Consider the following 23,238-nt stretch of genomic DNA (forward strand, 5'->3'; position numbering starts at 1 on the left):
CGGGTTGGAAAATGGATGGATGGATGGATGTTGAAGCAAAATGTAGTGCATTCCGGGCACCCACTAAGCGAAATCCAGTACGTTTGTTTTGATCTTATTTAATGACTTGCAATCTGTGGACACGAATTAGAGTGCAATACGCTTTTGTATTGCATTTTAAACCGGTACAAAATTCGCATGCCATAGTGAAGAGCAATAGATGATATGTTTTAATTATGACACAATATAACCGTAAAACTCGTCACTGAAGATTTTTCTTTTTGCAAAATTGTCGTCATCTTGTTCCAAAATCCAGTCGGCGAATTTGCATGATCTACTAGTTTCAGCTCTTGTGTCAACGGAATCTTGTAGAGGTGCATATGAAGATCTTTTTTCAGTATTCGATACACCGAAGATGGTGACATACCCAGCTGTTAGGATAGACGGCGAAGCGACTTCACGGGGCTCACATTCACACTGTCTTACACTACCGCAGTGTTTTGTTGCGTTCGAACATTACGGTTTCGACCGGGCGATTTTCTGATTGCAACTGACCCAAATTCTTCGAATTTCTGTACCACCCTCGAAACTGTTGTTGCGGTTGGGGCATTGTCACGTCCAAAGATCGCGCGTTTCTTAAGTTTACTGACAGTCTCTGCGTAGCACTCCCCATTTTTGCAATGAGTTTTCACAATAAGAATGCGTTGCTCGATACTGAACCGCTCCATGGCTACTAAATGGAAAAACGACAAATTGTCTTCTAATCGGAGTGATAATAGATAATGAAAATGACTGGGACAGTGCTGTCAACCTTTAAACAAAAAAAAAATCCCACGCAATTCAAAATCCGCGCACTTTATGATAGAAAAGATAGCTCTTTAGCTCTTTAGGAGAATACTGATTTGATTGGTCAAAGCGTTGTTATTTGCTCCGCCCTCATCTGGTAAACGCAAAGGGCTCGTCACCCTACGCAGCCAATGAGAGGAGGGCTGCTACAGGAGTCATTGGCGTCTGGGAGGATGATGGCGGCGACCTTGTCGTGTGGGGTTTCGCTTCTACGTGGTGAGTAAGGGAGGTTGTCCAGTTTAATTCAGGCATATAAGGGAAAGATGCATACGGCGCTTACTAATCAAAACTTCGTGTCGGAGTTCAACAACGTGTGCTTTCTAATAAAAGTGCACTGTCAGCATGGCTCGTTTCCAGTTGTATTATTTTCTTTCTGGCTGTCTAGTTTGATTTTATACAATGTTCACGTTTTATCTTGCCCCGAGTGTCTGTGTGCTGTTAGTGTGTCCATTTGTAAATGTATGTCTCATTCCATTCATTCACTGAGTGTCGAATCTGAGTTCTTGTTAAAATTGAAATTCTTACAAAGTTTGAAATTAGCGTAAGCCGTCCCAATTCAGTGTGTTCATGTAATGATTTAATTCATAACGTGGAAGTATATGTCAAGCAGGAATGATTGCGTCACATATGTAACATTAAAATGTGTGCTACAGTTTAAATGTTTCAAGTCTAAATATTGTCGATTGCAATAGAAATCTGTCACTTTTTATCCTCTGATAGAGGTCGATAGAAGGCTAGATCAATAGTAAAGGATACACGATGAACAGTAACAACATATTCGTAATCACTGACCATGAACTAATGATCTAAAACGATACTCCAACGTGCTTATGTTTGAAATGTGTCACTGTTAACTTTGTGAATATGGTCATATTCAGGATCCTCATCCTCGAAATAGCATCAAATGACACTCCACATGTTTATATTACTGATGCCCATTTTTACAAAGTTTTGTGAAAAAGAGTAACCACTCGTGTCCCATTAGGGGGTGAATGCCTGGGGTCAGTTGATGTAGCATGAACAGCTTCATCCCTTTGTTATCATCTTTGCTGAAGACACCTATTCGTTTACTTCTTATCATAAGGGTGAAATTTTGTGCCCAGAATATGTTCCGTAAATGGCCAAAAAATTAGTATTTTTCGGGTTGTAGAGGGGCAAAAGAAGTGGGGAAACCCCAAAAAGCTCAATGTCTTGCATAACTAGACATCAAGACAAATCTAACATTATATCATATCTGGAGGTTTTTTCATACTAGTGGGTCAGGAGGTGCTGGACAAAAATAATGAAGTGAGTTAAAAGCGTTTTATAAGTAACTCAAATGAACACAATTTAACATACTTTAAATAAGTTACTGTACTTGCATTACTGATACTTGCTAACCGGGCAGTCCAACAATGCTTTCAATTAGGGCTGCACAGCGGCCTGGTTCTTGGTCATTACTCCATAACTAAGACTTACGTTGTAGGCCTCCATGTTCATCACAGACTGTGTACCAGTACTTTGAGTTTGGAGTTTTCCATCAGCACAGATGTAAACTGCTTTCTAAACAGTGTCATGTATTAATGCCAGCAGTGCTTGGATGATTGTGAATTTCGTTTTAATTATGTGTTGTCAAGACTGAATTATTTCTTATGTGTCATGTTGCATAGATCAAGAACCTCAACCCTGTTCTCAGTGAATCCAATATAGCATGAAATCATCCAGACTTTGCAGTTCTACTTAACAGAAACTGAATTTTGAGTCACATTTCTTTGGTGAAATCAAAACTTCACTCGAACATCACAAAATTCTGTCCCCACCTTTTCTGTTTACTAAAGACAATGTGACATTACATGGCTTTTTGTTGCGAGGTAGGTCAGATATGCCAGTCGTAGTTGCTGATGTCAGTGCTACTCTATGTCAAATTACTCAGTTAATTAATCTATCTGTCTGTCTGTCTGTCTGTCTGTCTGTCTGTCTGTCTGTCTGTCTGTCTGTCACAGCCCATGACACATTTACCGACCGAGTGCCTATCTTCCAGCATTGTTGTGCTTGTCTTTTTTATTCTTACAGCCAATAGCACACTGTCTGACAGAGCCATTGCTGCATGAAGGGTTAACAGCTGCAGTGAGTTCAGCAGCAATCTCTTCCTTTTGTTTTTTCCATTCTGTTATGGTGTGTAAAATACAAGACATCAGACGGACAAGCATCTCTTCTGTTTGTGGGATCCCCAACCCCTGTGCTACCTGATAGAGCCACAGCATACCAGCATTCAACAAAGAGTTAATAGCTGTGTTGCGTTCAGCCGCAGTCTCGGCCCTTTTTTCCGTTCTGTTTTAGTACATAAAACATGAGACATCAGGCAGATGAGCTTCTCTTTCATTTGTGAGGTTCAGAACACCTGTGTTCTTTATTTCTCATCGCTACATTCTATGCATCGTATTTCTGGCTGAACACTCATTGTGTGCAAGAGTTGAGAACCTGTTTGATTTTATTGTAGTCAGTCGTAGAGTAGTCGGTCTCAGACGCTGGGTATGTCGCATTAAATGATCAATTTTATAGGAGCCTTCTGCCGACCTCCTCCAACTAGCTACAGTTATGTAAAAGAAGGTTATGACTGAAAAGTGCTGGAAATATCCTTTAAAATAGCCTTCCCATGCCATACCCTCATTAATGAAATTTTTAATCCAGTAGGCTTCCTTTATCGAGTCTTGACTGATTTCAAGAGCTGATTATGCAGCCATGAGAGTTCTGACTAGTGCCAAATGCAGTGAACTTTACAGATTAGCTGTCTCAATTACAAAACCCACTTTAGACTTCTCTGCAAAATTCTATTAAGTTGAAAACCAATGCAAACACCCTGTCAGGTTATTTGTCTGCGTTGCTTTAACGACTGTTACACCCCAAAAAAAATTTTTTTTCAGGTTAATTACCCCATATAGTTTGTAGTTATGGCCGAGAAAAATCTTTAATCTCATATTTTCGTGAAGAAAGGACCTAACAAAGCGTTTGAATTGAAGACTTGCCTCTTTCGCTTATCCATTGGTCAAGAGTCCTGTCTTCAATTCAAAAGCGCAACCCTGTCTGAAGGGGTTTCCTGTTTGTGGGCTACTTTAATTTTCCACAGTTAGAATTTTTTGCTAAAATATTGTTAAATTTATATGTTTTTTGCATTGTTGTGAGCATAGGACTGGATTACTTGATGCATGCATGGGTTGTGCAACATGGGTAACGTGAGATTTTCATGGTCAATTTATATTGTTTGCTGTTGTCCAGTGTTGGTCAATTTTGGGCCTCATTCGATCAGAAACTTTATGACCTTTCTCCATGAAAACATTAGATTAAAAATTGTTGTCATTATAAGCCACATGGGGTAAGTAACAAATACTCGTTTAACTGGTGCAAACCCATAAGCACATAACCGCTCAAAATAAAGGTAAACCCATTATTGCTGGATGGGAAAATAATTTGATGTTGTGCAATAAAACTACTCATCTGTTGTCAAATTGGCTAATCCTTTTCAGGGACATGGGAGCCAGAGTCTACTTCTGTGGGCTCATTTCTGGGTATCCCATAGGGCAACCTGCTCACAGACTAAATTAGAGTACCTCAGACTACCTGTCCTGCATGTCAGACACGGACAGAACAGGTACAATTCTCACACTGTAATTAGACCAAGATTCAACCAAAGTCTACTGAAGATGTAAATAATAATGCATTTTTTAATTAATTCTTGCCAAGTTTCTTAACTATACAAGCAAACGCTGCTTTGAATTACCGTATGAGGAACAACCCAGGAAAGAGGGCTAGAAATCCAGTCTAAGACTCCAATGCTGTGAAGCGCTGTGCCATCAAACCACTCTTGTAATATAGTCTCATAATTTATAAGAAATGGAAAATATATTATGAAATGAACCAATTGCTCACTGTGTAAAATATAAACCCCTTTTAAGCTCATGTCGAACTTCCCTTTACCAGTAAACAGCCTTATTGCAGAAGGTACAACTGATGCATTTATTGCAATATTTTTTATTAAATGTTTCAGGCTTCTGCTCCTTGGCAAACTGTGTTTAACAGAATGGATAGTGCAACAGATGAATAGGATAATTAATGAGCCAGTCAAGCCTTGTTAAGGCATGAGTTAAAAATAGCTTTGTCACAGATCCTCGATCATTCCTCTTCACTCTCCTTGCTGCTTTAATCATGTGTTGCTGTTTAAATTTATTGTTGTAATGTAAACTCCTAAAGTGCCAAACAGTCTGCAAAACGGATATGTAGGACATATGCATAATACATCGGTTCACATGGTAGGCATGGTGGCACGATGGTGTCTGACTGTCCGTGTTAGTTTTTCTCCCCTTGTGCACATGCGCTGTTACATTAATTGGTGATTCCAGTTTGCCCCGAGTGAATGTTTATGTATTTGAGAGAGCAGACCCTCTGAAGACCAGGTGCCCTATCCAGGGCTGATTCTTGCCTAATGCTCAATGCTGCTGGGATAGGCTCTGATTACACCAACACCATGCCTTGGATTAAATGGGTTTTAGAATATTGTACACTGTTAATCGCTACTTGATTCTGGAGCGGCAAGCAGCACTTGCCACACAGAACACATTACATTTATGGTATTCCTGCTCTCTTCACATTTAGAATCCTTACATTTATACTTGATATCACTTTCATGATAGAGTGCATTAAAGTATGTATGCTACATTTTACAGATAAGTCATTAACTTCCTTTAAATAATGAATACTGTTAATAAATACACATATTGGCACGGCACGGTGGGAGAGCGGTAGCACTGCTGCCTCACAGTAGGGAGTCACTTCCCTAGAGTTCCCTGCCTGGAGTTTGTGTGTTTTACTGGTGGGTTTCCGGTTATCTTCCAAAGACATGAAGGTTTAGGTATTTGGTGACGTTAAACTGGTGCTAGTTTAAGTGTATCCTTTTGTTCACCTTGCGATTAACTGATGCCCTGCCCAGGGATTGTTTCTACCTTATGCCCAATGCTAACTGGAATGGGCGCATCCCTTGATTGATGGATTTAATCATTAAACATCCTTTTCAGAGATATTGTGGCAAGGTGTCCTCGGAATTTAGTGGATGCTACAGGCAATTCAACACACATCAAAGCTGAATGTTCATCTCACCATGATGATATCTCGCACTGCCACCTGGTGGAATCCTCCAAATTTACGTAAAGTACAATGCTTGCGTAGCAGCAGCTTCCACTAGAGCATGCATCATGTTGTGTGAAGTATAAACCCGGCCTTAGGGTCTTTATATATTGCATTCCTTTGCGCACTTAATTTTGTTTTGCTAAGTTTAATTCTTTATTTCGTTTCTGTAATTTTCTTGATGGTATGTGTATAGAATCAAGGTTATTCAATCTTATATTAGTAAAGGGGTTAAAACTGTATTTTTCCATACCTGCTTATCTAGTTCAAGGGGAGTGCAAGACCAAGAAAAAGGTGGGGATGAGGCCTGTAGAGGACATGAGGGTACAGTTGCATGCACACTTCCACACTCACTAATGCAGGGCTAGTTTACTCTGTAACATTCTTTGCACATCCTTGGAATGTGGGAGAAAGACTAGAGTACCCTGAGGATAAATCCACACCATCTGTTATTTTTACGTAGCACATATCACAAATTAAGGTCAGATCTTTTCGCACATTTAACATGGCATGAAAGTAGAGGACAAAATTAAGAATTAGCTAGTATATCCAGTAACCAGTAAAACTCTCCAAAACATATCTTTATGTTGCTCACATCTCTCCTGTCAAATTCTTCTGTTAGTTCAGGTGGGTCAGGATTGACTTGTTTTGTTTATTGAGGTCACAGGTCAGAAACTCCATTTTGTTTAGAGCCTTTTATGGTAAATTTGGTATGTTGTTTTATACAGTATATACTGGATATCTCTCGATTTATAATAAAATAATCCTGCGATGAGACGACTTTTTGGAGGAATTTTTCAAGTCCCGGGAGTTGAGACTATGGCCGTGAGACGTTTTCAAGTCACGCACATGGCCCTCTCACTTTTCAGTCGTGTGCATGCTTTTGACAGACACAGTTCTTGCTCTCTCAAGTCTTATAAATTTTAATGTTTTCCTTACTTTAAGTTCCCAATTAAAGAAGACATATCTTATTGAAGTATTTCATCACGAAGGGTTATCAACAGTAAAAATGAATACACTGGGCAATCCTAGCACAGAGAAACGATGAAGTCAAATGAATTAACGCCAAAAATGACAAGCGATTACACTGCAAATTGTTTAAATGCGTATCAATAGACTGTGCTGAAACAGTTGGTGGTGATGGTGCAGAAGATGAAAACATCAACTTACAATATCCCGAAGAATATCTATAACTGTTAACACCGTCCGGTCTTCCTTCACACAAATTACTGTAGAAAGAGGGATGTATCCAAGAAAGGTAATGTACTACATCTTCAGGGGATAACATTAGACAACAAAGGATATCTTGATATGCTATTCGTACTAAAATATTAAGTTTCCTGTTAGAATAGCTTTTGCAAAGACAATTAACAAATTGTCAGGGCCAAACATTCGAAAAAGTCATTTTATTTAATAGGGGGAAAGAAACGAAATTCAATCACATGCAGTCGTACGTGGCGTTGTGTTGAAAGTCCAAAAACAGAATCATAATTCAATGCAATATTAATGAAAATTTAATTCAAATTGTTTTTACTGAAGTTTTACAGTTAAAGTGTAAGTTTAAAAAGTTTTTGCATGTTAATTTCAAAGCCAAACAGAACAAAATCGTATTAAGCAATGAATAACTCTTAACGCAACATGAAACATAATTTAAATTCAAATTATTACATTTTAATATTTTTTAATATGATTAATTACTTGCTGTAATGTAAAATAGTAAATTATACATTCACATCCCCATACACGAGTGGCAGAACCGCAAAGAGGCTAGCGCAAGCACGGAGGTTGGCGAGCGAAGCGACTTAGTCTTTTATTATGATGCAGATGGTGTATGTAAATCATGAATACAATTACGTTGAGTTGATCAGGTAGCAGATCAAGTTGATGACTGGCATTGTAAGAGCCATTTGTTAGTTATTTTAAGTTATAATAAATTTTTGCCTATACTGTATATTAGTGCATAGTCTATGGGAGGTTTTTTACAACCCCCATAAGTTGAATTGAATTGGTATATTCTAACTATTTCTAGCCTCTCTGACTACACATTATACTCGGTTAGTGACCTGCCTTGCCATGTGTAAGGTGTTGAGGGCACACGGTTTTAAACATTGCCTTACGTGCCCAGTAACATGAAAGACAACGTTCTCTATTGAATGTGCAGTGCCATATGTTTAAAGTGTACTGAAGAAGTAAAGCATCTAAGAATAGTTTAGAATTAGTATAGAAACAACTAAAGTTTGACAAAAAAAGCCAAGTTTAGAGAAGAGACATTTTTCCTAATTTTTTGCCTTTTAATATATGTGTGTAACAACCTTTTTCTCTTTATTCTTGTGTGGACTGTTTGCTTTGAATTTTCACTAAATCTTTTAAAATGAACTTTTGTACTGAGAGATTTCTTTTGGCACACGTTTTACCCGTGCTTGATCCAGCCTTACGCACCCACAGCTACAGGCATTGAACCTTTGTTGCACTCTGTTTTTCAGCCTAGCTGTTTAGCCTCCAGGGTGGACTTATCATTTTTCCTCTTTGCTTCCGTAAGGCCAGCCACCATTATGGTTCTGCACTTGTTAAACTGCCTTAATACAATATGTCATTCTGGGTTCTTCATGCAAACTTAAAATCAGATAGTGCTAGGTGAATGCCAACTTTGTGCAGTTACTGTGAGTAATTATGCTTGTATTCTTCTAGGATGGCTGCCCAGTGTACGTAATGTTCGGCACGGCTCCAAGGCTGTAACTCGTCATCGGAAGCCCATGCACTTCCTTAAACAGAAGTTGATGGCTGTAACAGAGTATATACCTCCAAAGCCAGTCATTCCAGATAGGTGTCTTAAACCTCTGCCTAAACGGAATCAAGAGGTAAGCAAAGTGTAATTTATACCAATACAGACATTTTTTAAACATTACATCTTGTGGGTATACTGGGTATTGAGAAACTTATTGTAATTTTGGAAACTGGCTTTCATGCCCTGCGCCCCCCAGTTTTTTTGTTTTTCTTTTAAATGGACAGACTATCAAGACACACCTGAGGCATGTAGAGTATCCATTTAGGAATCTAAAGTTGCATTTTTCATGTTTGTAGATGAAAATGTCTTTTTGGGCACATTTGACTGTGATATCCAGCAAGCACTGGAATAGTTTCAGCTGTGTGCAAAATTTTCAAGCTCATAATCGACACAGATCTGAAGTCATGATTCTGTTCTAGGGAAGAGTGGGTTGCTCCCTAAAGATCAAAGAAAAAGCAAAAGTGAAAACAAAAATTCAGTCTAGTATGGCAAATGTGAGCAGTCCCTGTAAGAATAGCGAGCCACCTGTTTTTTGCCATATCTATCTGTCTATCTATCTGTCTATCATATAGATTTCAGTAAACATGCCTCACACATTTTTGTGCAATATTTATGACAACCAAAGAAAATTAGAAGTCAGTCAGTCATTTATTTGATCATAGATTCTTGGCACAGTTTTCCTTAAAGTCATAGTACATACGCAGAAACTTCACACATGATGGTCACTGTGAATTCACAAGCGAATAGGTAAGTTGCAGTCGCAGTTGGGTGATCTGGGGACCCGGGTTCGCTTCCCGGGTCCTCCCTGCGTGGAGTTTGCATATTCTCCCCGTGTCTGCGTGGGTTTCCTCCGGGCACTCCGGTTTCCTCCCACAGTCCAAAGACATGCAGGTTAGGTGGATTGGCGATTCTAAATTGGCCCTAGTGTGTGCTTGGTGTGTGGATGTGTTTGTGTGTGCCCTGCGGTGGGTTGGCACCCTGCCCAGGATTGTTTCCTGCCTTGTGCCCTGTGTTGGCTGGGATTGGCTCCAGCAGACCCCCGTGACCCTGTGTTTGGATTCAGCGGGTTGGAAAATGGATGGATGGATGGATGGACAACTACTTGTTTGTGAAGCTCTGTAGCATGGTGAAGAATAGAGCTGTATGGTATTAACAATGGGAGTATTGTTTACTAGCCAGCTGTAGCTTTTGTATAGGGCTGGGTTTGAATCTCATGCCTGGCCATTATCAATGTTTGCACGTTTTCCCAATGTGGTTTGTCCTCCCACATCCTCAGAGTCATGTAGATTATGTGAATTGATGATTCTACATTATTTTGAGTGGAAATGTGGATTGTGGTTCATGTGTGGGGTGTAAAGTGACAACTTTGTTTAAACCTTGAGAAACATCTTACCCTAAATCGGAGCTCTACAAGCCAAAGCCAAACACTGTTTATACCAGTGTATCTTCCAGACACACACAAAGTAGTACCTGTTACCATACAGGCTCGCTAATGAAGAAAGCATTTAAGTGAACATACTGTTCTCTGCAATGGAAGATCATAAAATAAAACATAATTAAAAAAAAAAGATAAATGTAGACATACAAATTCAAGAATTTTCAGTAGTTTCAGCCACCACTGCATTCAGCTAACAAGGTTACTAAAATAACACTGTCTGTGTAATATTTTGCCAAAACATAAAATTGCACCATGGCTGATATGTGTACATACCAGTGTAAACAAACATAAGCAAAGGCAGATATTAAACCACTTGACTCACCATTACAGCTGAAAACATTCTGGGAGCTGAATCTCTACAGCAATCAGGTAAGCAAAATCACAGTGCATTGATCTTTAGGTTGCACTTTCACATTTTTCACCAAACAGTAATTTTTATTCCTTTTTTATTTTTTATTATGCACGTTTTCATTATGTAAATCACATGTATTGTGTGTGTGTGTGTGTGTGTATTTTTTATGTGTGTGAATATCACAAACATATATATTCCCAAAAACTGGTATACACAGTTTTATAACATTTGTGCAATCTCAAGATACAGGTCAGTATTTAAGAACATTTGTGATTTGAAAATGGATGTACCTGTACATCACTTTTTTATCCCTATACCATTGCCTGGTGGGGAATCCCTTTAATATGCTAAGACAAAAAAAAATTTTTTTTTTTTTCCCTTTTCAAAACCTTTTAAAAACATTAATAATTGCACATAGACAAGTGTTGCTTTTACAAAATGACAGTAGAAACAAATTAACAGAGTAAAGCAAAATGGGAATTAGAGATTGAACTGGACATTGAATTAGAAATGGATTGTAACAAAAGCCAGCTGAACATCTGGACTGCTCATTGCTGTCATGTTTTGTGTTTTCTTTCGTTTTAAAGTTTCTATCTTTCCTTCTTCCTCTTCATCTTTTCCCACTTCTTTTTGAGGTTGAGGTACTTGATCAACCTCCTCCAAACAGCTCAGTCAGACCCTTTTCTTTCAGATTTTCTTTTACTTTATCCATTGAGGTCCACCAGGGGGTGCACCAGCTGCCCTGACACAGACAAACGTGGGACACAAGTGCAAGCACATGCTTTTATTTTATTTTTTCCTTTTTCCTGTGGGAAACGCCTTCTCCCATTTCTCACGTGTACAGCACTGTTAAGAGCACCAAACACTTCTCATCAATTTCTTTCTTTTTCTTTTTTCTTTCTCTTTTTCTTTCTCTTTCTTTCTTTCTTTGTTTCTTTTTCTTTCTTTCTCTTTCTTTTTTCTTTCTCTCTCTTTCTTTCTTTGTCTACACATCTCCTCCAGCAAGGAGTAGTGGCTTCTGGCTCCTTTTATAAGTGCTCCAGGTGCTCGTTGGTCTACATCGGGCAGCACTTCCGGGTGTGGCGGAAGTGCTGCAATTAAGGGCTCAGTTGAAACACCCCCTGGCGGTGCCCATGGAGCCCAAAAAGGCTGCACCAAACTAGGGCTCCCATGGAGCCCTGCACCTCTGCAATCCAGGAGGGCTGACATCTAGCGCTCCTGGGGAGGTAATGCTGTGGATACGCTCCCTCCCCCAGTCCTTCCCGCGTCGAGGTGTCCCAGCCAGGGAAGGACCCCGGCCGTATGTCACACCATCTACCTCCTCTTTGACCTCCCTTGCTTTCTCTTCCCCTGTACTTCTATTCCCATCACTCTTTTGCCTACATATTCAACGTTTCTCCTCATCAAATGTCCATACCACTTCATCCTGCTTTCCTGTACTTTCTTAGATATCTCTTCCACTTTTGTTGTACCTCCTGATTGTCTCATTTCTTAGTCTGTCCTTTTTTTCATCCTTTAATGATGGAATCAATCTTTTCTCTGATTTCAAAGATTTTGTGACTAGCCTAGTAGAATAATGTCAGCTGGCGTGTGGAGTCCTTCAGCATATTTCTTACTTTTTCAAAAAGTCGCCTAGCTCATTGGAGTGACTGTGCCACACTGAACATTAGTCCTTCATGATTACTCCATTAAAGGTTATTCACAAGCACAAGCCCTGATTTGTTTCAAGTCATTTAGTCGAATGTCTCACAGTGCTAAGTCTCTGTTTGTTCTTGACATCGAGTACTACTATTATCACCATTCTAATCTCTCTGTAAGATTAGGTACAGCAGCTTTTATATCTCTGCTTGTTGAAACCAGTTGCCTGCATAGTTGAGAGAAATAATTTGTATGTTTGTGGAATGTACAATGTGTGAAAGTTTTCATTTAGTTGCGGTTGTACTAAACTTTCTCCAGTAGTGGTAATATGTGTATTTTCTAACAAAAGATACACACTGCTCTCTGCTACCTTTTAAAAGGCTCTTAATAGGTCCTGTATAAACTGGCCACTTTATTATATGTGAAAACAAAGAATCTTCTTATATGAAATGCTACCATGGCTGTCTGTTTGTCTGTCCAGGATTTTAAATCACCTGTAGCTTGCAAACCGTTTTACTTATTGACCTGAAATTTGGTACACATATACTACGTTACCTCGTCTGTCCGCTTTCATGGTGATGATTTTTTATTACTCTTTTTTTATTTTTATTTTATTTTATTGTAGCATCAACTCTCGGCATTGGGCAGCAGGGCAGCCATGTGGCCCATGCGTATGGGCGCCGTTCTCATCCCTACCACCTTTGCCGTCACTTCCCCTACCTCTCCATATCTCAAATCATTCTTGAGGTAGTTAGCTAGAGGGCATCTTCCCTACCACCTTCACCATCACTTCCTCTACCTCTTCATATCTTAAATCATTCCTGAGGCAGATTGAAGACTTAAGTGCCAGCTTACAGTAAGTGAAAAATTAAGAAAAACATACTAAGTAATTGCAACACAAAAACTGACTTAATCAGTTTTAATACGAAAAGATGCTGATGGAAGAAGAGAAGAAGCTGTGAAAAAGCTGAGCTCATAATTTGTACAGCAATCCTAGGTGAATGTTGAGTGTGGAGAATATCCATCCATTAATCTATTTTCCAACCCACTCTATCCTAACACAGGGTCACGGGGGTCTACTGGAGCCAATCCCAGCCAGCACAGGGCGCAAGGCAGGAACAAATCCCAGGCAGGGCGCCAGCCCACCGCAGGGCACACACACACACATACTAGGGACAATTTAGGATCACCAATCCACCTAACCTGCATGTCTTTGGACCGTGGGAGGAAACCCACGCAGACAAAGGGAGAACATGCAAACTCCACACAGGGAGGACCCAAGAAGCGAACCTGAGTCCCGTTACTGCGAGGCAGCAGCGCTACCACTGCGCCACCGTGCCGCCCGTCGAGAATATTCAACTAGGAATTTACATGAGTGTGTGTTTTGAAGCCGAGGTGCTGGGTTTGAACATGCTGGTTTGTGTGTGTGTGTAAAACATAGGCATGTCTAGAGCAAAATGAATATGCAATAGATCCAACAAAAATGAGAGAAAGATTTAGCTTTGCGTGCTAGTTGCTTCTGCCCAAAGTCCAGATTAATGTCAGTAAGACTTGTAAAAAGTACTGATTTAACTGATATGACAAAGCAATCTCAGACTTGCTATAAGGATTGTAAGGGTCCAGAGCTAAACACAGCCAGCAGTAGATACAAGGCAAGAACCAAACCCTGTTGAGGCACCAGTTCATTGCAGGGCCCACTCACATACTGTATACTTTGCCTATTAAAAGTCAATATGAGTAACAACAACAACCATGGTAATTGGATTTAGACAAAACAAATTCTGTTTATCTTAAATGCAGTCTAAGTTTGTGTAACATTGCAAAAAAAAAAATGAAATCCGAAAAAGGAAGGAAGTACAAGCAGGAGCCAGAAATAAAGTTGCTGTTCAGTGTTAAATTAGAATACAATACGTGAGCCAAACTAAAATGGATGATTTAATAATTAAGAGCAACACCATAGTGTGTTTCTTATTGATTAACACTATAGTGAAGTCTAACTATGATTTGACCCATTTCAAGGAAAGTTGGTCTCTTAATCAGGGTTCAGGTTTCTACCCACTGAAATAAAAATACACCGGTAGGAGCAGCTGAAGGAAGTGACTGTGCAGCATTCCAGACTCTGTTGGAGATTCATGGAAAGTAAGCCCTTTAACTCCTTCATAGCAGCACTCGTGTGTTAAGTGTGACTGTCAACAAAAATCCTCACTGCAGTAGCAAAAACGATGTTAACTAAAAGGTGTTCAGTTGATTCTGTAATAATCTTTTCATCCTGGTTCTTGCAGTTTGCAAAATGTTACATCTTGTTACATTTTAATAGAAGTGAACAGTCGAAAAGGCAGATTTGTGTGCTCTGGACATAGTGGTGTAATTTCAGCATGACACTAATATCACTATTTATGTATAATGAAGGGAGCAGCCCATATAGAAAAAAGCAATATAAGAAAACAAAAAAATAATAGTCAGTTGCATTCAAAGCTTCATTAAGTAATCCAAGTAAAATATTAGTGTTTTTCTTATTGCATAGTTAGTGCAGAAAAATTCAGCTATTTAGGTAGATGGTGTGATTTGGTGGCCAAGGTCTACACTTTAAACCACAAAATTACAGGCCCTGGCTCACTTTGCGACTCTGAGCAAGTTTTTTAACCCACATGTGTTCCAGCTGTGTCAAACGTAGATAACAAGTGTGATGTATCCTGATACTGTAAATCACATCAAATAAAGGCATCAGCCAAACATACAGGGGGAGCCAAAGTGAAGTACCCCATTTCTTAAGGTCATTGCGTGAGGTAGAGGCAGCCGAATGGGTTTGGGTGGGAGTCCTTTGATAGGTGATCCCTTGTAGGTTTTCAGTTGGCAACATGCCTTGGTCCAATGCGCACCGTGCTTTTGCTGTCGAAGCGTTTTTCAAAAACAACGAATCCATCATCACTACACAACGCGCCTTCCAAACGCACTTCAGCATTCCTCCTAATGGTAACGTCCCAAATTGGAAAACAATTCTTCAGTGGGTGGCTAAATTTAGACAGACGGGAAAAACATTGAACAGAATCTCTCCAGGCCATCCTCGGACTGTACGAACACCTGAAAAGATCCAAGCTGTAAGGGCATCGATTTTGCAGTCTCCTAGAAGTTCCTTAATTAGCAGCCAAACAACAATGAGATACAAAATGAACAAAAATAACTGGTGACCATCATACAGTATCTATATGTAAATATATATAAAAGCCTATGTGTGTGTGTGTGTGTGTGTGTGTGTGTGTGTGTATGTATGTATGTTCCAGCATCACTTCCGAATGGCTGGATCGATTTTCATGAAACTTGGTACACATTTCTCATTGGTCAACTAACAATACTGTAATGTGAAATCAACCCTAACCCACCCCTTCTGGGTAGGGTGGGGGTGACCTTGCGGTCTTGTATGCATGTCATCATCCAATTGACACTCGGATAGACCACCAGAGGGCGACTGCCAGCATTCTTTTATGTTTGAGCACCACCGTGCCCCTGTTGCTTTTGAAATTAAATAGAGTTGGCCAGTTCTGAGCATCAACTGGATGATGATATACATACAAGACTGCAAGACAAGCACATTAGTGAGTCTTCATTGTTTAGTTAATTTATTTTTATTTTTAAAGTTGTTTTTTTTTTTTTATTATATTTTTTTTAAAATAAAAAAAATGCTTTATTTTCCTCCCAGGCAACACTGGGTATTTCAGCAAGTCTGAAAATAAAAAGGGTGGAGGTCTCAGGAATGTTGATTTGCTCAGGTCCCCAAAACATTTTAACAGTGCTCTTAGAAAAGAAAAGAAAAATTCAACAATTTCAGAAATGTCTGCTGTTGCAGAATGAGAGCAGCAACAAGCCATGGGATTAAAGAATGGGTTTAATTAACGACAAGACTCTGTGCCTGATTAAGCAGCTGATTGAAGTGAAATTGGTTGGAGTTTAAGGCCCTGACTTAGTTGGTCTTCTGTTGACTCACTTCCGTCACATTTCATTTCTGTTTGGGTGCCATTTATGGGAAGAAATGGAGCAATTCAGGGGAACAAATCTTAAAAAAAAAAAAAAGAAAAGTCAATTAAAATTAATTCCAAAGAACGTAATTAGCAGCAAAAACAGGTCACTAATTAAGAAAAGGGTGAGAATGAAAACCTGCAGCCACTGTGACCCTCCAGGACTGGAGTTTGAGATCCCTGATTTAGATGAACAGGCATACTGCACCTTGGTGGTCCTCATTTATCCTTGCACACCTTTGAAAGATTGCTCTAGTCACCTATGTGGATTTTTCTCTTTAACCTCTGGCCTATGCTAGAACTGGCACTTGACTTTTACCTGTTCTGTTTCTTAAGTAATACATTTGTCCTTTATTGTCAATTTGTTCTGTTCAGGTTTTACATATCACACAGATATACTCTAAAAGATCCCTGTCAAGAGTGGCTAGTGGGAAATGCACATGTCTGATAGGGAATCCTCTGAGACAAGTAAAAATAGACAAACTATTTAAAGTAACAAAGATGGCAGTCCGTATTCTTGCCACTGTTTCACAGTCCCCCCCCCACCCCACGTCCTTTTATATACTTGGCATTAATCTGTATTTAGGATTGTACATGGTCATAATTTAGCTGGATTACATTTACACCTGACGTTTTGAAATGTTTTTGCAGAGTCTGAACGAAGACCCAGTGTCAGCTGCCCCACATCAAATTCAAATCAGCTTCCGCTTATGAAGTTAGTGTATGTGGGCAGAAAATGGATTTGCGTTTGTGCTTGCTTTAAATGTGGTTACTTATCTGTTTCTGATTGTGTCTGATTGTGATTGAATCACTCGGAGACCACATGGGTGTTTATATCTGTTTTTTAATGTGGTCAAGTGCTATCTGTCCATTATCAGATTACTGAAAACACATGTTAATGCCAGGTGTAAGTGGGTCCTTTTATTTTTTGAAAGAACTTTCTGTTTGGTTTGTAATTCAGTCCACGCTAAGGTGCATCCAGTGTGCATTTTTCATATTCTTTCTTCAGAATTCTTCTGAGGACTTGAACATGTGCTGTCATGTTGGTCGGTGTCTCTAAATTGCCCAGGACTGATTATGTTTATGTGCTTTGTGATCTTTAGGTGTCCCATTTGAAGCGTGTTCCTGTCTTGCATTCATTGCAGCTTGGTTAAGCTCCAGGTGCCTTACAGACCTTGTTTGGAATGAAAGTGTTTGAAAATAAAAATAGATTGATCTTGAATTTTTTTTTTTCTTCTTCCAGGAAAGTGGTCTCGTGAGGATTCTAAAGAGGGAGGTGGACATGATGTTCCAAAACAACAAAATGATTGCAGTATTTCAAAACAACTCATCCTCTTCTGAGGATTTGCTTCTTATTAAGTATCGGCTCCAGAAGCATGACATCACTGTGAAATTTTTCCCAAACCAGGTAAGCAAAGTGTACTTAGTTTGGTTTTGTAAAGAACTTTCGGTCTTTGACTATTTAAACTAGCCATTCCCCACGGCTCCACCTGCGTAGTAGTGAAACAGGACAAACTTTAAAAATCAATAAACAAAAAGGTACCTTTAGCTAAACATTGACAAGGTACACTCCAAAACGCAGAGGTAGACGATTCCTGACGCCATTCTCTTTGGCCCACAGCCAAATGTATATGTATGTACCGTCTTTTTCCGAAAATAAGACATCCCCCGAAAATAAGCCCTATCGAGATTTTCGGAACTTTTTGTAATATAAGCCCTCCCCCGAAAATAAGCCCTAGTTAAAATAATGTGAAAAAAAGAATTCGTTAAAAAATGCTGTTGATTTATTAAGTATGTTTAGCTTCCCTAATACTCGTATTTCAGAGAAATGTTTGAAATAAAATATTCCGAGAAATTCATTGTTTACCTCTACAGTTCGTTTCAAATTAATTCTTGGAATTTATCTTAAAAATACAACATAAGGCAGCATGAATACATGAATATTGTGTCCGCTCTGCTCTGCTGTGTTGTACTGCGTCGCGCGTATCGCAGAGTATGGTCGAATGAGGTGGGGAGGGGGTGGAGGGGGGCATGCATATGCGGAATGCGATGCGACGGAACGCGTCGTTGGCGCACACTATAAATTGTTCGTTAAGGCAGCAGTCTACATTGAGCGACAGTGCAGATACAATGTTTGTTCATTTCAGTCTTGTAAGTCTGATTATTTCCTCATACGTAATTTTATTTTTTATAAAGTGAATAATTTTTAACCGCAGTTAAAATGAGTACAAAACAAAAGAGCTATTCCGTCGAGTACAAAAAGGGAATTGTGGAAGACTCCAGGGGTGTAAATCTTGATTTATGACGATGTTCCAGAAGAAGATGACATGACTGTAATTGAATAAATTTTAATTTCTGTATTCTGTGTAAAATAAATAAATATTAAATAAAAATATATAAATATACTTTTATTTTTGTCCACCCCCGAAAATAAGCCCTAGTGCGTATTTTGGACCAAAAAAGAAAGTAAGACAGTGTCTTATTTTCGGAAAAAGACGGTATGTATGTAAGTAAGTATGTGTGTGTGTGTATGTATGTATGTATGTATGTGTGTGTGTGTATATATATATATATATATATATATGTGTGTGTGTGTGTATATGTATGTATATATATATGTACAGTGCATCCAGAAAGTATTCACAGCGCATCACTTTTTCCACATTTTATGTTACAGCCTTATTCCAAAATGGATTAAATTCATTTTTTTCCTCAGAATTCTGCACACAACACCCCATAATGACAACGTGAAAAAAGTTTACTTGAGGTTTTTGCAAATTTATTAAAAATAAAAAACTGAGAAATCACATGCACATAAGTATTCACAGCCTTTGCTCAATACTTTGTCGATGCACCTTTGGCAGCAATTACAGCCTCAAGTCTTGTTGAATATGATGCCACAAGCTTGGCACACCTATCCTTGGCCAGTTTCGCCCATTCCTTTTTGCAGCACCTCTCAAGCTTCATCAGGTTGGATGGGAAGCGTCGGTGCACAGCCATTTTAAGATCTCTCCAGAGATGTTCAATCGGATTCAAGTCTGGGCTCTGGCTGGGCCACTCAAGGACATTCACAGAGTTGTCCTGAAGCCACTCCTTTGATATCTTGTCTGTGTGCTTAGGGTCGTTGTCCTGCTGAAAGATGAACCATCGCCCCAGTTTGAGGTCAAGAACGCTCTGGAGCAGGTTTTCATCCAGGATGTCTCTGTACATTGCTGCAGTCATCTTTCCCTTTATCCTGACTAGTCTCCCAGTTCCTGCTGCTGAAAAACATCCCCACAGCATGATGCTGCCACCACCATGCTTCAATGTAGATAGATAGATAGATAGATAGATAGATAGATAGATAGATACTTTATTAATCCCAATGGTAGGGATGGTGCCAGGTTTCCTCCAAACGTGACGCTTGGCATTCACACCAAAGAGTTCAATCTTTGTCTCATCAGACCAGAGAATTTTCTTTCTCGTGGTCTGAGAGTCCTTCAGGTGCCTTTTGGCAAACTCCAGGTGGGCTGCCATGTGCCTTTTGCTAAGGAGTGGCTTCCGTCTGGCCATCTCTACCATACAGGCCTGATTGGTGGATTGCTGCAGAGATGGTTATCCTTCTGGAAGGTTCTACTCTCTCCACAGAGGACCTGTGGAGCTCTGACAGAGTGACCAGTAAGCTGCAGAAACATCTCAAGGATGATCAGGGGAAACAGGATGCACCTGAGCTCAATTTCGAGCTTCATGGCAAAGGCTGTGAATACTTATGTACATGTGCTTTCTCAATTTTTTTATTTTTAATAAATTTGCAAAAATCTCAAACTTTTTTCACGTTGTCATTATGGGGTGTTGTGTGCAGAATTCTGAGGAAAAAATGAATTTAATCCATTTTATAATAAGGCTGTAACATAACAAAACGTGGAAAAAGTGATGCACTGTGAATACTTTCCGGATGCTCTGTACCTCATCTTTTCCAGTTTTTCTTCAAATGTAATCAGTTGAAATGCAGTAAATGACCTAAAATTGTGAAAAGGTAAGCAGTAAACTGCCAGAATTTTAGATTTAAAGTTTAGGTTAGCAAAAACTAGGAAAAAAAGGAAATTTTAGAATATTACAAATGGACCTTGTTTTGAAATAAAGTTAAGACAAAAAGGGTGTTCCATTAGCTGAAATGATTAGTTACTATTTAATAAATAGAATGAAATCTAGAATGAAAATGTAAGCCAGAATGAAATTTTGCAGCCATACTGGCCCTTCAGGATCTGAGTTTGGCAATGCTGCATTAAACCTCAAACATAAAAATGCATTACAGTAAGAACCCATTGTCCTTGCAGTGGCTACAATCACTCCTAACCTGACTTCACCACTCCATCTTCAGTCAGGGTACAGGATATTGAGTAACTAAGTGTTTAAACCAAAGGAGAGGGAACACCAACGTGACTGTTGTTCGACAGTAATGAATGAGAATAAACAAAACAAACACACACCATTAAGGGACAGCAGACATCTATGTAATTTAGTCCTCGGTGACCTTAATGGATGCTCTGTTTACCCAAGACACATTGTAAAATGTAATTCTCTGTGATGGGCTTTGGATTTTTCCAGTTTGAATTAAAAAATATAGCTTTACAGAAAGTTTGCGCAGATAGAAAAGTTTTTTCTTTTGTGAGGTAAGAAACTGCGACAACAAGGGAGTGAACTTCTGAGATAAGTTTGGAATATCCGTGGAAAGAGAATAAGAATACAGAGAGGAAAGTGACCCCTGAACACATAGGGAACATAAGTTGTCAGGATGGATCAGGTTAAAGGGCCATCCATTTGTGGTTATGGGAATGAATGAATGAACTTCAAGTAGGAGTGCCTGACATTATTAAAAATGTTAAGTGAAGATGATGGGAAAGTTTTTGATTACATTGTCTTAATAATAATAAATAATAATAATACATTTTATTTATATAGCGCCCGTCCCATGTTCACGGCACTTCACAGAGTTTAAGAAAGAACGGCAGGGTATACAGTATATAGCATTGTACTAAACCAAATAAATAAATAAAGAAGAGTATAGAGGCAGTTCTTAGCAGGTGAAAAAGAGCCAAAGAAAGTTTCTGTGTTTAAGATTGAATTTTTTTTTGCAGGTGATGCGGTCATTCCTGTCTACCTCTAAATACATCAACATGCTTCCACTCTTCGTTGGGCATAATGTCTTGCTAGTGAGCAGAGAGCCTAAAACAAAAGAAATGTTGAAAGTAGTGAAGAACACTCCACAGATATCTTTGCTTGGTGAGTGTGGCTGGTCACTTTTATGTGTGACATTATAGAAGAAAAATCAATTTGTGTGCCATTTGAAAGAGCTGGAATGTCTTTTTTTGTGCATATTTAGAGATGTATCTTCCTGGGGAATGTTTGCCTTGATTTCCAGTGAAAATGTAAATGTGTTGGATATCACTGTGCAACTGCAGTCTCCTTATGGATCCAGATAAATGGTTCTGCTCTGCCCTGCATGGTTCATTTCTCTTGTTTTCCATACTGTTTGCATGTTGTTATGCTAACCCGTGAAAACTGAGTTTCCTGGGAAGTGTGGTATCTTGTGTCCTCCACTTATGCAAACCTCTGTTCAATAAAAATGTGTATATTGCTGACTAACTTGGGGAAAGATCTGGCCTCAACTGAACTGAAAAATTCATAATTACTCTATCCTGCTCCTTTAAAGCTTGCTTTATTCTATATTTTTACTGAGTATTTTTTTTTTAACTTGCAGGTGCCTGCATTGAAGACACCATTCTAAGTCACAAAGGTGTTCATGACTATTCCAGACTACCATCTGTAGCTGTAATCCAGGGACAGGTGGTGGGTGGCCTGACCCAGATGACATCACAAACCCGGGACTTAATTAGACACAACCCTCTGTATCTTTCTATGCTGCTGAAACGCTATGTCGATCAGCCAAACAATGGAAAAGAAGGCACAGAAGGTGCAGAAGAGATAGAGAAGAAACAAACTGAGCCCAGCTAGAGCCCAGGATTGAAGCAAGGCTTTTCTTTCTTCTATTGCACTTGACTTCTGAGGAGTCATGCTCCATGCAGAATTGTTTTTTATTCTACTTCCTTTCGGTTGTGTTGACTTCCTACAATGCTGTTGGAAATTTGTATTCTGATTAGTAAAAGTATGTATTATTTTTGTAATTTTAATTACTGTGATTATCGTACTAAAGAGACTGATCAGTGCTGTGCTTTGGTTGTTATTTAAATAAAGTAAAATCACTCTTTTCCTCGAAAGGGATTAAAATACATGCCTTTCCAGGTACAGCTCATCGTAAAAGATATCAGTTCAGGCTGTGGGATTAAATTTTCTTTCTACAGTGTTAAGTATTTGCATCTCATTTAAGTGACCGTGCAGAGATAGCCTGACTCATTTAGAAATGCAGGCTTACATACTCGGTGACCGCCTTTCTTTGACTCAATGCTAATTTGTGCAGTGCTTTGTGGAAGGGCTGGAATTCCATACTGGGTTGTGGGGGGAATAGAGAAAATGGAAGGGTAACATGTTCAACATGGAATAGCCATAACTTTGTCTTTAAAAAAAATTACCATTAGAGAAAATGTATATTCATGTCCTATATATTAGTATTTCCATACAATTCTGGAAACATGGTGATTGATTTTAGAATAGTATTGCCATGTTTAATTTTAGGTAGTCATGTCCCAAATAAATGCTATATGGATCAATTGGTGACTCTAAAGTGGCATAGAGTGACTTTGGGCCTGTTTCTCAGTTGTGGGCATCGTATCCAGGCTTATTTCCTGGCTCCCCTCTGCCCCCCCAGTGTTGTCAAGTTTTGCTCTGCCCCACCACCCCAATCCTGAATTGGACTGATCATTGGGATATCGCTCTCTACTGCAAACAGTGCCACCAAACATTATCGGAGACCATACTTGCCCCCCTCAAATGGTCTATTTATTCTGACAAGTGCTACCAAAGTATATGGTGCAGAACTGCCAGGTTTCATGAAAGGTTTGTCCCACAAGCCATTAGACTGTTAAACTCTGAT

The 23,238-nt window shown here is 39.2% G+C and overlaps 1 protein-coding gene across 1 annotated transcript; it reads left to right on the top strand.

Annotated features, from left to right (window-relative positions):
* The first annotated feature begins 944 nt into the window (after positions 1 to 944).
* On the top strand, positions 945 to 22,465 carry mrpl10 (mitochondrial ribosomal protein L10). The gene is made up of 5 exons (XM_051918777.1): positions 945 to 1,041; positions 8,671 to 8,840; positions 17,452 to 17,616; positions 21,326 to 21,470; positions 21,949 to 22,465. The coding sequence occupies exons 1-5, from the start codon at positions 957 to 959 to the stop codon at positions 22,200 to 22,202; spliced, it is 819 nt and encodes a 272-aa protein (XP_051774737.1). The 5' UTR covers positions 945 to 956; the 3' UTR covers positions 22,203 to 22,465.
* Positions 22,466 to 23,238: the final 773 nt, after the last annotated feature.

Source organism: Erpetoichthys calabaricus, chromosome 14 (assembly GCF_900747795.2).
Source record: "Erpetoichthys calabaricus chromosome 14, fErpCal1.3, whole genome shotgun sequence".
In the NCBI taxonomy this organism is placed as follows: Eukaryota; Metazoa; Chordata; class Cladistia; order Polypteriformes; family Polypteridae; genus Erpetoichthys; species Erpetoichthys calabaricus.